General features: G+C 47.5%; 1 protein-coding gene across 9 annotated transcripts in view; it reads left to right on the top strand.

The window, feature by feature from the left end:
- The window catches only part of prkag2a (protein kinase, AMP-activated, gamma 2 non-catalytic subunit a), a 65,545-nt gene extending 54,179 nt beyond the window's left edge, over nt 1-11,366 (top strand). For 5 of the 9 annotated variants that reach the window (XM_049010156.1, XM_049010165.1, XM_049010196.1 and 2 more), the window contains 11 exons: nt 321-430; nt 2,249-2,330; nt 5,713-5,771; nt 6,308-6,489; nt 7,169-7,295; nt 7,924-8,089; nt 8,182-8,219; nt 8,336-8,482; nt 8,600-8,693; nt 9,982-10,021; nt 10,165-11,366. In XM_049010156.1, coding sequence (XP_048866113.1) covers nt 321-430; nt 2,249-2,330; nt 5,713-5,771; nt 6,308-6,489; nt 7,169-7,295; nt 7,924-8,089; nt 8,182-8,219; nt 8,336-8,482; nt 8,600-8,693; nt 9,982-10,019 — 1,043 coding nt within the window. In that variant the 3' untranslated portion in view covers nt 10,020-10,021; nt 10,165-11,366. Of the gene's footprint in view, nt 1-320; nt 431-2,248; nt 2,331-5,712; nt 5,772-6,307; nt 6,490-7,168; nt 7,296-7,923; nt 8,090-8,181; nt 8,220-8,335; nt 8,483-8,599; nt 8,780-9,981; nt 10,022-10,164 lie in introns of all 9 variants that reach the window. The other 4 variants (XM_049010182.1, XM_049010215.1, XR_007397272.1 and 1 more) reach the window with 3 other exon arrangements.
- Nucleotides 11,367-12,906: the final 1,540 nt, after the last annotated feature.

The following is a 12,906-nucleotide window of genomic DNA, read 5'->3' as shown; positions in this document are numbered from 1 at the left end:
CAAAGAGAGCCTGGTTACAGGGCAGTTCCCACTTGCTTCGGTTTTCCACTGCAGGGTCGGCCCGGTAAAGACAGCACAGGTACAGGTCGTGTACGGCTCAGATAAATTACAATGGAAAACCGTCAGTTCACAGTACGACTCGGGCACAACTCAGTTCTTGGCTGCAGTGGAAAAGCGCCATTAGCACAGCCAGTGGTCATCGGTCTTTAAATAACGTGTGAATTAAATCCCAGGCACCGTTACCCCCCCCCCCCCCCCCCCCACCCAGCTCTGTAAAGAGTACAAGTTTTCTAACACTTGCCCCATCTTTTCTCTCATAGCTGTGGAAGAATCAGATAGCGATATTTACATGCGCTTCATGAAGTCCCACAAGTGCTACGACATCGTACCGACCAGCTCCAAGCTGGTGGTGTTCGACACCACACTGCAGGTGAGTACTGGGCGTGACCAGCCGCCTCGTATGCTTGTATGGTCATTCAGGCCGAAAGCCCCCCGTGACCAGACTGCCTGCGATTCTCACTCTGTCTGGAAGGTCTTATCTGACTGAAGGGTACCATGTGACCTGACTGGCATCAGTGATCAAACCGCTTGAGACATTAATATGAAGGGGTGCGTTTTCTCCCAGGGTGTCGGCACCGTGGACCCCCTCAAGGTTTGGGGTTTAGGGCAAGATCATTTTCATCAAACACCAACGGTTGTCTAAGGAATACATTTCAGAATGTACATGTAGCTTCTTTTCACTACCATGACGCCAACGGCAAACTTGCCTGGAATCGAAATAATATTTTCAGTGTGTACTTTGCGCAAAATGACCCTCTCAAGCCTGCCTGGTTAATATTTAACTTTTTAAGGGGTTTTGAGATTCATATTTTAATGGGATAAAGGCCATAGTATAAATTTATAGACCTATAAAACAATTTATTTTTCTCCCCCCAACTTTGTCTTTTCTGAAACCATGAAACTGTTTTAATACAATCGTGTGTGTGTGTGTGTGTGTGTGTGTGTGTGTGTGTGTGTGTGTGTGTGTGTGCGGCCTTTTGGCAGTGTTGTTATTTTTTGGCCTGAAGATTCTCAGCATTTTTTTTGGTCTTGAATGTTCTGCCTCTCGAGCTTCATTGTTTTTTTGTTTCCCGACCGTCTAAGGGATCCATGTATCTGAAATGTACGAGCTGAACCTTCCCCTCGTGAGACCAAAGGGAGGCCTACTTTCATCTGAGAGATGTGTAGGAGAAGGGTGATGTCAGCCGAGCCGCGTGCTTTTAATCCAAAATGCTCATCTCTGAGAGAGGTCAGTTGGATGAGGCCTGATTAAAGGAAACAAAGCTGGTGTTTTCTGGTACAGAATGGGGGGGGGGGGGGGGTGTTGTCACGCAGGAGGAAGCATCTCAGCCAATGTTGATGCATGCTGCAATGCCTGTGGGTAGCTGCAGCCAAAATTCCTAATCGTTTCCTTACTGGCACACAGCAACGCGTAGCATGCATTCTCCACAGCAGCATGGACACGTCCCAAGCGAGTCAGTGATAGGCTGGGAGACAGGCTGTGATAGGCTGGGAGACAGAGGCACTGCTGAGAGAGGCAGCACTCTATTATGTTCTGCCAGTTGTGTCTAGTCTGTGGATGGACCTTCATATACTTGTGAAACCTTTGGAGAGATGCATTGGTCCGGGGACTTTCATGTGACCATGCAACACCGTGTATGTCATTGTAGCAGCGGCCCAGGGCTCCTGTGATTCAGCACTTGGAATATGTGTTCTCTGTTGCTAGGGAATTTTGGGTGCCGTTTGCCCTGGAAACTGATTGTCCTGCCCATCAGTAAGCACGAGATCGCAAAACGCCTCACTAAACCTCCTTAGGCTGCTCTTTGAATTAGGTAAGATGACCGAAGCGTACCTGACTGGTTAGAGTCGATGACTCTCTTGATCTGGTACCCGGTCGAACTCCCCCTATTTCAGGTTCATGGCGGACGGTCATGTGGAAGCTCGTCTTACAGTATGGTAAAAGGGTTTCCTCAATGTAATCGGACAGATGTTTGGAAGCTCTGGTGGCCTGGTTGTGGTCAGGGTTCCCCTTGCTTTCCACTTGGTGGTCCTGATCAGGCTGTGCTGTCATGAACACACTACTAGGTTTTCTGCAGACAAAACGAAACCGGGCGTTTCTGTTGGGTTATGGGACAGACGGATGTGTGAGGCGAGCTCTAAGGTTTGGCCGCACGTACGCGAACCTTCAGCGCCTCCTCTTCTTACACAGGTTAAGAAGGCCTTCTTCGCCCTGGTGGCCAATGGCGTCCGTGCCGCTCCGCTGTGGGAGACAAAGAAGCAGAGTTTCGTAGGTGAGTATCAAGCGGCTTGCTCATCCGGATGTCTGCTTGATGGCCCCTTTTTGCAGATGTTTGGACGTTATCAAACACGCGCTGCCTCCCGGTGACCTGTGCATAGAAGAAGTTGGTTGATAACGCTCTGGAGTCATCGGTGCCACCCGCTGAATGGAATGGAGATATCGCCAGAACTTCACGTTTGTTGAAACGTTGAACGCCCTGGTTTTCAAAATATACATATGTAGGTCGAAACTAAATATATTTATAGAGGAGAATAAAAAGCGACCGACTGGAGTCTCGAAGCAGCGCTGATCGCCCATTTGCGAATAGCGCTATTCGTACGATGATATGATATGATAATCCGGCGGTTGTTACTGGATCAAGAAAATGTGTAAAATGCCCAATTTGACTCCTATGAATGAATACATGTCTAGATTTTGTTTACACTGACTGAGGAACTTCAACCTTTTTTATTTTGTGATGTGACAGAATTTTCACTGAGGAAATACGATAAAAATACAGTTCGTGATTTTAAAATGTCACTTCTAATTTTAATCACTGATGTAAAAAAAATCTGTGCAAACTAGTAGCTAGGTGCTTGTTCTTTCAGCATCTATACAGACGCGTATGGAGACTACTGATTCCTAGGGGAATAATTTAGCGCAGCGTCGTCAGCCTTTCCGGTACGAGGGGCTCTTCCGTCATTTTTAGGAGTGTTAATTATATTTAGCGTTACCTCATTTGTATTTAAAAATCTGTGGCCCTTTATACAGATCTCCATTCTGCATTTGTTTAGCGTTTAATTTTAGGTCAGATTTTCACTAACCTGAGGGAGTATGTAGCCCAGGCTGGGTCCCTTGGACACAGTGACAATTGGACTGTGCACCTGAGACGCACTGAGCAGGTGGCCACATCTCTGGGAGGATGCTGTCTGTTACCATGTCGAGGTGGCGGCAGGCGATCCGAAAATAGATACTTTCAGAGGAGGGTGGTGATGACCCTCGCATGCTTGGCCCCGGCGAGTGAGCGGACCGGCGGCTGGCCACGATTTCCGCCAGGGAAGCTCAGCGTGACGTGAGGGGCGGGGCTTTTGTTGAGTCTAGACATTGTGATGAAGGCTGGAAGGCTGGATAGGATCTCATCAGTCATCAATCCGTCATCCATCTCAGACAAGCAGCAATTCATCATCCCATCTAAACTGTCCAGGAATTTTCTTTGCAGTCCAGCCAGTGCTGGATGAAGGTGTGTTTCTCTGAGTCCTCTTATCTTGCTCTGATAGGCTTCTGATAACTGGTATTTACCTGAGCTTATATGGGCTTCTTAACATTATTACATAAAATGGGTTCCCAAAGATAGGGCCTGCGCATCTGTTTGTGTTCACTGGGTCAATTTTTATCCTAAACTCTCTTGTTCATTTATGATTAAAGCTGTCGCTTTAATGATTGGGCGTGGTTTAACTCTGTCTGCAGCCCTATTAAACAGTCATGCTGAAGAGCAATGATTGCATCTTATATATGGGGCACCTGTATTCTGCAACTAGTGGGAGGGGCCTCTGCAGTGATTTATCAGGTGTGAGTTCAACGCACAGTGTGCCAAAGTCTCTCGCACTTTAGGATTTCCTTGTGTGGCCCCTTACAGTCCTAACATAGGTTCTTCTGCGGATGGGGCCTTTAAGGATTTGCTGTTTAGCATGGGATTATTTCAGAAATGGGTCTGGGTAGAGGGGGCAGCACCCACAATCATCCTGTGTCAGGAGGAGCCCTGGTATCATAATGCCAGGGGAGATGAAAACGCGTCCAAGAGGCACCTGTGATCTTCGTCCGGGGCCAGTGTGCGGCTCAGGGGTTTGGCTCCTGTGTCTGCAGCCAGAAGAGTGTCGCTGGAGTGATTTCGCCGTCCGCAGCTGCCCTGCTTTCTCCCAGATGTACAGCGCTTTGAATAAGTGTTCGCCCATTAAATAAAGTGTAACCTCCAAGCTCCCTCAACTGCTACATGGTCACTTAAACATCTATCTGGCAAATTCGGACATTGTTTTTACGGAACTTTGTCGGTAGAGCACCGTTCCCTGTCTCAGTAACACTCCGTTTCCCTGCCAGGACCCCGCCTGTCTGAGTAACATCTTGATTTCCCTGCCAGGACCTCAAACTCCTGCCTAATGTTTTTTCAGAGAACCGTCCCATCTCCTCCCCCCTAGAATAATCACCATATCGTGATGCAAACTGCCAGACCTTCCGCCCCCCCCACCACCCAAGCCATCAGGGTCCCCAGCCACCTGCGTCAGCACGCTCCATGTGGGCCGGCGTCATGGAGACGGATATAAATACCGCCCCCTGAGAGGCAGGTTTGCGGAGACGGGCACATTAAAATATAACCAGCTACGTACATGTGCCCCTGCGCGACAGGCCGTCTTCGTGGCTGAGGGGCGTTCCCTCCTTTTTTCCATCTTGCTTCCTTCTTTCCCTCTTCCTCTCCTCCCCTCTCAGGGAGCAGATTAAATCGGGCCTCACCAGCCCCCAGTGGCCTGATTCTCACACTCCCGTTCTCTCCTGGCGATGGCGAGATGCTAGCGGGTCAGATTCTTGGCTTTTCCTCACGTGTGAAATGTGGATGCAATGCAGGGGGGCTCATTCCTTTGATGGAGGGGTACAAGCAGACCCACCACACTGGAAATTAGTGGCCCGTCACGTTTCGCCAGTTTTAAATGAAGCGAGGGTGTGTCTCCCTGTAGGGGGCACCACTGGGGGGGGGCTCTGGCTGACTAGCCAATGAGGCTTGTTCATCAGCTGCGCTTTGGGGCCATCTTTGCTGCAGCCCTGCCAGCCTGCAGCAACCAGTATCCCCTTGAGTACCTTCAGCAGACCAGTGCCAGCATTCCCCCGGGCTTTGGGGAGATGCTGAAACTCAGAAGGAAGACCCCCTCCCCCCCAAGACGGAGCAGGCCTGAAAACAATACAGTGTCTGCAAATGGACGGAAGGCTGGGCTTCGGGTTTAGGGCCAGCTGCTTGTTAATGTTTAATTCTTGGCATTTCACGTCCTCTAAAGTTCAGGGACAAAGTTTAATTACAGAGATTCTTTGGTGAGCTTCTGCAGGGCGGCTTTTATAGATGGACCAAAGGAGGTCCATTCTGGTGAGAATATCTGTTTATAGACACTAGAGGGCATGACGGTTAGGGCTGTGAAATTTAAATGGAAGATTGATTGTTCCCATCCCATGAGGGGTTAACTTGAATTACTCCTGTAAAATACCACGGTGTAAAAAAATAGCAAGATTGTTAATAAAATCCTCCTCATATGGTGACATAAAGGTGCCCCTTGTCTCATCTGTCCTGCTGTTGGCTCCACAACGGCGATGCATTTCCTCATAATAACCAGGCTTTGTTTCATTCTCCCCACCAGGGATGCTAACAATCACAGACTTCATCAACATATTGCACAGATACTACAAGTCACCCATGGTAGGTGTCTGTTTCCTGTTTCTCTGTGACTTCAGGGAACGAGGAAGTTTAGAAAGTGTGTTATTCATGAAGGCATTAGGTGATTAAGGGCGATGTCACGGGGCCTCTGGCCTGAGCGTGTCGTTATTGTAACTTGTCGGCAGCCATTGCTGTGTTCCCAGAACGCACCTGGAGCCCCGGTAGAAATGATTAACTCTAGAATCCAGTGCTGAGTCACCCCAGCCTGTGTACGCTGAACAGGTTTTGGTTTATATAGCCTGTTTACAGCCTGTATTTGCTATATGAGGAGCACACTGAGCTCTCAGGTACACCTACGTGGAGATGCTGGCTTCTCCCATTCTGATTGGCCTTGTGGGGTGCTTCCTGAGAAGCATGGACTCTGAGGATGGATAGAATGTTCTGGTTAAACTGCAAGAGGGAGATGCTTATATGAGCCAAACAAGGCATTCAATTAAAAATGGAAGTAGAGACCATAGTGGATGAGGTTTGTTGTTAAATGAATGGCATAGAAAAGCTCACGGATGCCTGTCTTCCAGGTACAGATCTATGAACTGGAGGAGCACAAAATCGAGACGTGGAGAGGTATGTCGGTGTCCGTGAGCTTCTCTCCCGGCTGGGCTGAGCCGAGATTGCACGATGAACTTGCTTTCTACTTTCTTGCAGAGCTCTATCTTCAGGAGACCTTCAAGCCTCTGGTGAACATCTCCCCAGATGCAAGGTGAGGGCTCCTCTTCCCATGTTACAATCCTAGCTGAGATTTATGAGCTTTTCATTCCCTAATGCTCATTTGGTACATTAGAGTGAACATTGCATTTGTATCACATGTGTACTAAGTATCATTTTTCCCCCTGGATCGGCTGCTGTTTTCGCTGCTTTTCCCTGAGGAAAATACTGCTCTATTCTGCTGTTTGTTAAATAGCTTTTGAGCGCTAAATAATTCAGGGCTTCTCTGTTTGAAGGAAATGCATTGGGCTCTATCAGTGATTCAAAAAACCTTGAGGGGAATCTGCCCCCTAGTGGCTATTTCAACAATAACATTTGTTGAGTCCTCTTTCCAATTCTAATCATAGATGGTGTCAGTATAGACAGTTTGTTGCCCGGGATACCAAGGTCTCTCCCTTTCCTGAAGCTGAGAGACATTTCTGCTGCTCTTCTAAGCTTGCTGTGTCAGTCAAAAACACTGTAGTTAGGAAAATAGCACCAACATCTAAAAGGTTAAGGATTTACACAATACCCAGGTTGAGGACATGTTGGACATAGCGGGCCTGATTGTCAGAATGGTCATATAGCTGAGAATAAATTGACTCTTCAGCAGTGACAGTTTCCACCTGGCATTCCTGGGGTCCCGTCTTATCGTCCCCATGGAAACATTTCCCCATTCTCTTTGGGTTCCGCAGCATCTTTGACGCCGTGTACTCGCTAATCAAAAATAAGATCCACCGGCTGCCCGTCATTGATCCTGTGAGTGGGAACGCGCTGTACATCCTCACACACAAGCGGATCCTGAAGTTCCTTCAACTCTTTGTGAGTACACCATCTCACTCCCACCCCCTGCTTGCGAGTGCTTCTGGGTGACCTTCCTGAAACACTCTGCTATGTCTTTTGCTTTTTAGCGCCATTATGAAGCTACACATTGTCTGTTGTCTCTGTTACTAATAGGCCACATAGAGTATATTCTGTAAAGGAACAGATATTCTCCCTCTAGTGGATTGTTATGGTTATTGCATTCTACTTCCCAGTTCTTCATATTCAGTTCTTTTTGGTGATCCAGATGCCCTTTATATCTGTAAAAAGTGTAACAGCAGGGTTTGATTGATGTTTATTGTCACAGTAGCTGCTTCAGAAATCAGTGATTAATGTGATGCTGGCGAATTCCGGCGCTCACTGCTGTGATCGATCGAAAGCAAAATACTTTCACACAGTGATTAATGGTCCCCCAGCACGGTGCTCCAGAGAGGGTTAGTGTAACCTGCCCCCAATACACCCTGCTGTAACGCTATGCCCCTATGCAAGATGCAGTTCTCCAGTGGACCAGCAGGGGGCACTGACAACATTGTGTGCCCCAGTTTTTATAAATAAACATGCAAGTAAAATACTGTAGCTGGTGTAGCCTGTTAAAGTCCAGACCATCAACCCCACCCCGCGCCTCCAGGTTTGCGAGATGCCGAAACCAGCCTTCATGAAGCAGACGCTACAGGAGCTGGGCATCGGCACCTATGAGAACATCGCGTTCATCCACCCTGACACGCCAATCATCAAGGCACTCAGCATCTTTGTGGAGAGGAGGGTGTCTGCCCTGCCTGTGGTGGACGAGTCCGGTACTGGTGCTGCTTCAGTTAACCCTTTCAGTGACCTGCCAGAACCCCCATGAAAGTACTCCCTTAATTCTCCAACTTGTTTTTGCTTTCAGGCAAGGTTGTTGACATTTATTCGAAGTTTGATGTCATAGTGAGTATCCTTACTGTCACACTTGCGTACTTTTATTATGTAACGCCATAATTATGATCAAATGTGAGCGCTGACCTTTTCCCGGGCCACCCGCTGACGCGCCTGCATCTATGCAGAACCTTGCGGCCGAGAAGACCTACAACAACCTGGACATCAGCGTGACACAGGCCCTGCAACACCGCTCGCAGTACTTCGAGGGTGTCATGAAGTGCAACAGGTTGGAGACGCTGGAGACCATCGTGGACCGCATCGTGAAAGCCGAGGTGAGTGTTGCCACAGTCGTGCTGGAACTCACCCAGAACATCTGGTGCTCAAACAACACAGCTGGAATGAAGGCTTCAGTCCCGCTTATAGGTGTGGTTTGTAAACCCCCCCCCCAGGTCCATCGGCTGGTGGTGGTGGACGAAAAGGCCAGAATCGTGGGCATTGTGTCCCTGTCGGATATCCTGCAAGCCCTCGTGCTCACGCCGGCAGGTATAGACGCTCAGCATTCCTGAACCTCTGGAAACCCGAACCGAGCTCCTCCCCCCTCCCTGACCCCTCCCCATGGGTCCCCACAGGTAGGGGTGCCGCCTGGCACCTTGGCCTGAAGTGGAGCTCTGGCCTGCCTGCCTGCCTGCCTGGCTGTTGTGTCGCTAAGCCGTCGCTAAGGCATCACTAAGGCATGTTTGCAGGTTCTGGTCAGGCAATAACCTTCACAGTAACCCGATTTGGCTACCATGTCATTCCAGGGAGGCCAACTAGGCCACATTGGTGTAAGCAAGACTGGCCATAATAATCTAAACTACTGGGCTTAAATAAATGAAACAAAAACATGTTCGGTGCAATTTAGCTCCAGGCATTTGGCTTCTGTGGGTCCTGCATTAATCAGCTTGAATGTGTTACAAATGTATTAATATAGAAACAGAAGTTTCATTGCCTCAGTGCAGCAAGTTTAAAATTAGCACCTCTCAATCCCTAATTGATTTGTGGTCCAAAAACTGTCTGCAGCATGAAATCAGCAGAGCTTATTAACCAATGCATTAACCTTTTTTGGCCACAAGGGGCAGCTGCCCAGCAGGTGACAGCCCTTCATAGTCAGGGAACAGCTGGTTAGCGGAAAGGGCAGATTGGAGGAGTGAACGAACAGAGTGAGGACGCAGAAGGGTGCGCAGGGTACACCTTGCTGCATGGTAATTGTAAACAGCCCTTTAATGTTAAACTTTAACATGAAGTCTAGAGAAAGCTTAAAATGGTAATGACTTGGGCTGTTAGTGAAGGGCTACTCTCTCTGTGCAAAATACCATGGGCATCAGACCACTAATGCAGCTGTGAGAGTGTCGTTTTGGATTTACGCACACCTCCCAGCCCCACGACGGGGTGAACCCAGTGAACACACTGGTACAACACCCCTCAAACCACATTCCAGCCAGTTACCACATTGCCATGCCTCATTCTCACACACCCAGCTTGCCCCCGGAGCAGTATGCTCCAGGCATTCCGTGGCATTGCTGTTACAGAACTTAACCCAAGAGGGCGCTGGTGAGCAATACTCCGTTTTTTTTTCTTTTGAGGGGAAACATGAATATGAATTGCAGTGAGGTATGTACACACACACACACACACACACACACACACGTTCAAATTCTGCATGTTCTCTCATGCCTCATTCTGATTGGCTGCCACTATAGGAGTGGCTTCATTAGATGACATAAACACCCAGACACTGTTCTCATAAATCAAGCAAAGTCTTGTTGCTTTAACATGGATGTTGTTCCTACAGCTCGACCCACGACCCACGAAGACTTTGGGACGGTCTGAAGGTTGGTGCGCCTACCCTGTCCACATGACCACTGGCAGGCCAGTCACAGGCTGTGCTAATTCTTGTCTTGTGTGATTGTTCTTAAATGCTGTTCTGAATAGTCAGTGACCATCCCCTTTCCTCCTTCCTGTCTCTTTCCTGCAGGTGCCAGCAAGAAGGGGAGCGAGGTTGAGTTATAGACTGCTATGACTTGAGTGACATGTGATGCTGCTGTAGGGGGGGTGACGTCAAGGGTGGAGACAGGGGGCGGGGCCTTGCTGGGGAGCGTTGGGTGGGGGGTGGGGGATGGAGGGCGCAGTCCCTGAGTTTCAGGTGGCATGCCGGAACGCAGGGTCTGGAACGTCAATGGATGACTGGAACAATGAAGCAGAGAGCTGTTGGAGATTTACTCTTTAATCCTCCCCCTTCTGGCTTCTGTCCCTTTTGGGAGGGGGGGGGAGTCTGTTATGATAACCTTGCCATTTTTAGTACCTCTGTACTCCACTCTCACCTCCACCCTGAATCATGGGGACATAGAGATTTTTGGGACTGGAGCAGGACAGCAGTTGTCCAGATTGAGGCCCACATGTTAGGGCATGTATGGGATCCCCCCCCCCAGGTTTATACAGGATTAAGGGGCGGTGAGGGGGCACTGGCCACATCTCTGTGTCATGAGTGCCTTCTGTCCTCCAGAGTGTGCCGCTAAAAGGAGAACCTTTGCGAACAGTTCAGATGAATGCGAAAGTGGATTTAAAGCAAGAATCCGAAACTGTACAAAGTGGATACGACTGCTGCCTGATTTATTTTTCCCCTCGAGCTCTGGGTCTGCATTTTCATTAAATGTCTTTTAAATATACTGTAAAATGATAATCATTCAAAGCTTTATTTATTTTTTTTTTTATAGTGGCGGATTTCAATTAACAGGGTTTGGAGGGAAATGATGGTTGTACCTGTCTTATGCATTAAAATACTAGTGTGAGATTTTTAACGATCAAAGCAATGCAATGAGCAGCCGCTGTCTGAATACCCACAGTGCACCTGTTCTTCGGTTTGTTCGGGGCATGCAGCAAAAACGAGTGTTTTACCGTTTCAAAGTACTGATTTTACTGTAAATAATAGAAAAGTTCATATTGAGGACACTTAAGTGCCAGAGAGGTATATTTTTTGTGTACGGAAACGTAAAATCATGTTTGTAAAACTACAGATTTTTTTATTGTTTTATTGTAGCGTATGATGTTACAGGAGGGAAACTTTTTATTCGTTGTCAATTCACATAACTGGCATGGAGATGACATTAATGGTATTGTAGTTCTTTGTTTTTATTTTGCTGATTGAGAAATAAACGATGCTACTGAACCAACATACTACATCCGTTATCTTTTGGCATCGTTCTTTATGATTTGTATTACTCTCTCGCATGATCGGAATTTATTATTTGCCAAGAACAGAGAAGTACAAGGAATTTCTTTTGGTGCAGGCGGTGTCACGACTTAAACGTACAATTGAAAATTTAAGTGCAAAAATACAAATTGCAATACCGCAAAAAAAATGTATTTCGGGAGATGTGCAATGATGAGGCAAGCATGTAGACCAAGACGTCAGAAATGTGCAGACAGCTTGGGTATGATGCAAATGAGTCAATAAGGGTATGAAACTGGTACAGTGGGTGGTTAGATTGAGTTACTCATGGACTCGTATTTAGAAACCGCAAAAATGGAGGCCAGTGGATCGGTACAGTGCTGCACAGTGAGTGTGGTGGGTGAGATGTGATCCTCGCCAGCTGCTTCCCTGACCTTTTATTTTTGAAGTATATGTTTCACTTTTTGATCAATGATTATGATGGAGGTGGGAAACCTCCACGATGTCCCTCAGGGCAGTTGATGGGTGTCGGAGTGATGATCCGGTCCAGGGTCCATTCTGATCAATAAAATTAAGTTGTTGCACAGGTCTTTGTGCTGTGTCAGACCTGCTAGGCTACTTGCTGGGGAAATGTGACTTTTACGAAACCCCACACAATGGTATCTTTACATATACATGCCAAACCCATTGTATCAACATCTTAAAAACGAATGCGGATGTTTAAAATGGAAAGTATGGATTTAATCCAAAAAGGAAGCTGAAATTCTGATACCAAAACTTCCCTTGTAAAACTCCATGTAAAAACCAAATTACTCAGTATCTGTAGGCTTATGCATTCAAACAGAAGAGTAATATAGCTCCTGCGAAGAATCAGCATAGGGCAGCTAATACTGCCTGAATCACAGGTTAAATTTACTTACTGTGCTACTGTCCATCTACACCTGGCTGACTGTAATAATATATTTACTATATATAGCGTAACAATTGGGTGGCCGAGTAGCGTTTCTGTATTTCTTGTTACTTCCGCCATTTGTACTGTGGTAATGCGGTGCTGGAAAGAAATGAGCTTTGCCAAGATTTTAGGAAGGAAACTGTACCAAAAATAGGAACAGCCGGTGCGCCCTAATGTGTCACGGGACAGGCAGCGCATGCCTGGACCGGAATCTGACGTGAACCTGCTCTTCTCTCAGATGAATGGGATTCTGACGTTTTTGCTTAACCCTCAACAAGATGATGGAGCAATGGAAAATATCTTCTACACATTTTTACATTAATATATGATTTTATTTCTTAAAACATATCTTAGCCTACTGTCTGTATCCACCCTCCTAGTAATATTTTCGGGCCGCAGTAAACCACGCAGGGACGGATTATGGACCGGGCCGCCGGGGCCGCTGCCCAGGGGCCCTTGGGGTGCAGGGCCCAAAACAATTTGCAACGCTTATGAACAATGTATTTTCGTTTGTCTATTTTAGAGGGCCTACATTCTTTGATCCTCTGCCTACAAGGGCCCCTGACCCTATAGGGAGGGCGTTTGGCTGCCAAGGG

This window comes from Brienomyrus brachyistius, chromosome 1 (genome assembly GCF_023856365.1).
Source record: "Brienomyrus brachyistius isolate T26 chromosome 1, BBRACH_0.4, whole genome shotgun sequence".
Lineage (NCBI taxonomy): Eukaryota > Metazoa > Chordata > Actinopteri > Osteoglossiformes > Mormyridae > Brienomyrus > Brienomyrus brachyistius.
Note: the sequence above shows the minus strand (reverse complement) of the source record. Positions and strands in the feature narration are given on the sequence as shown.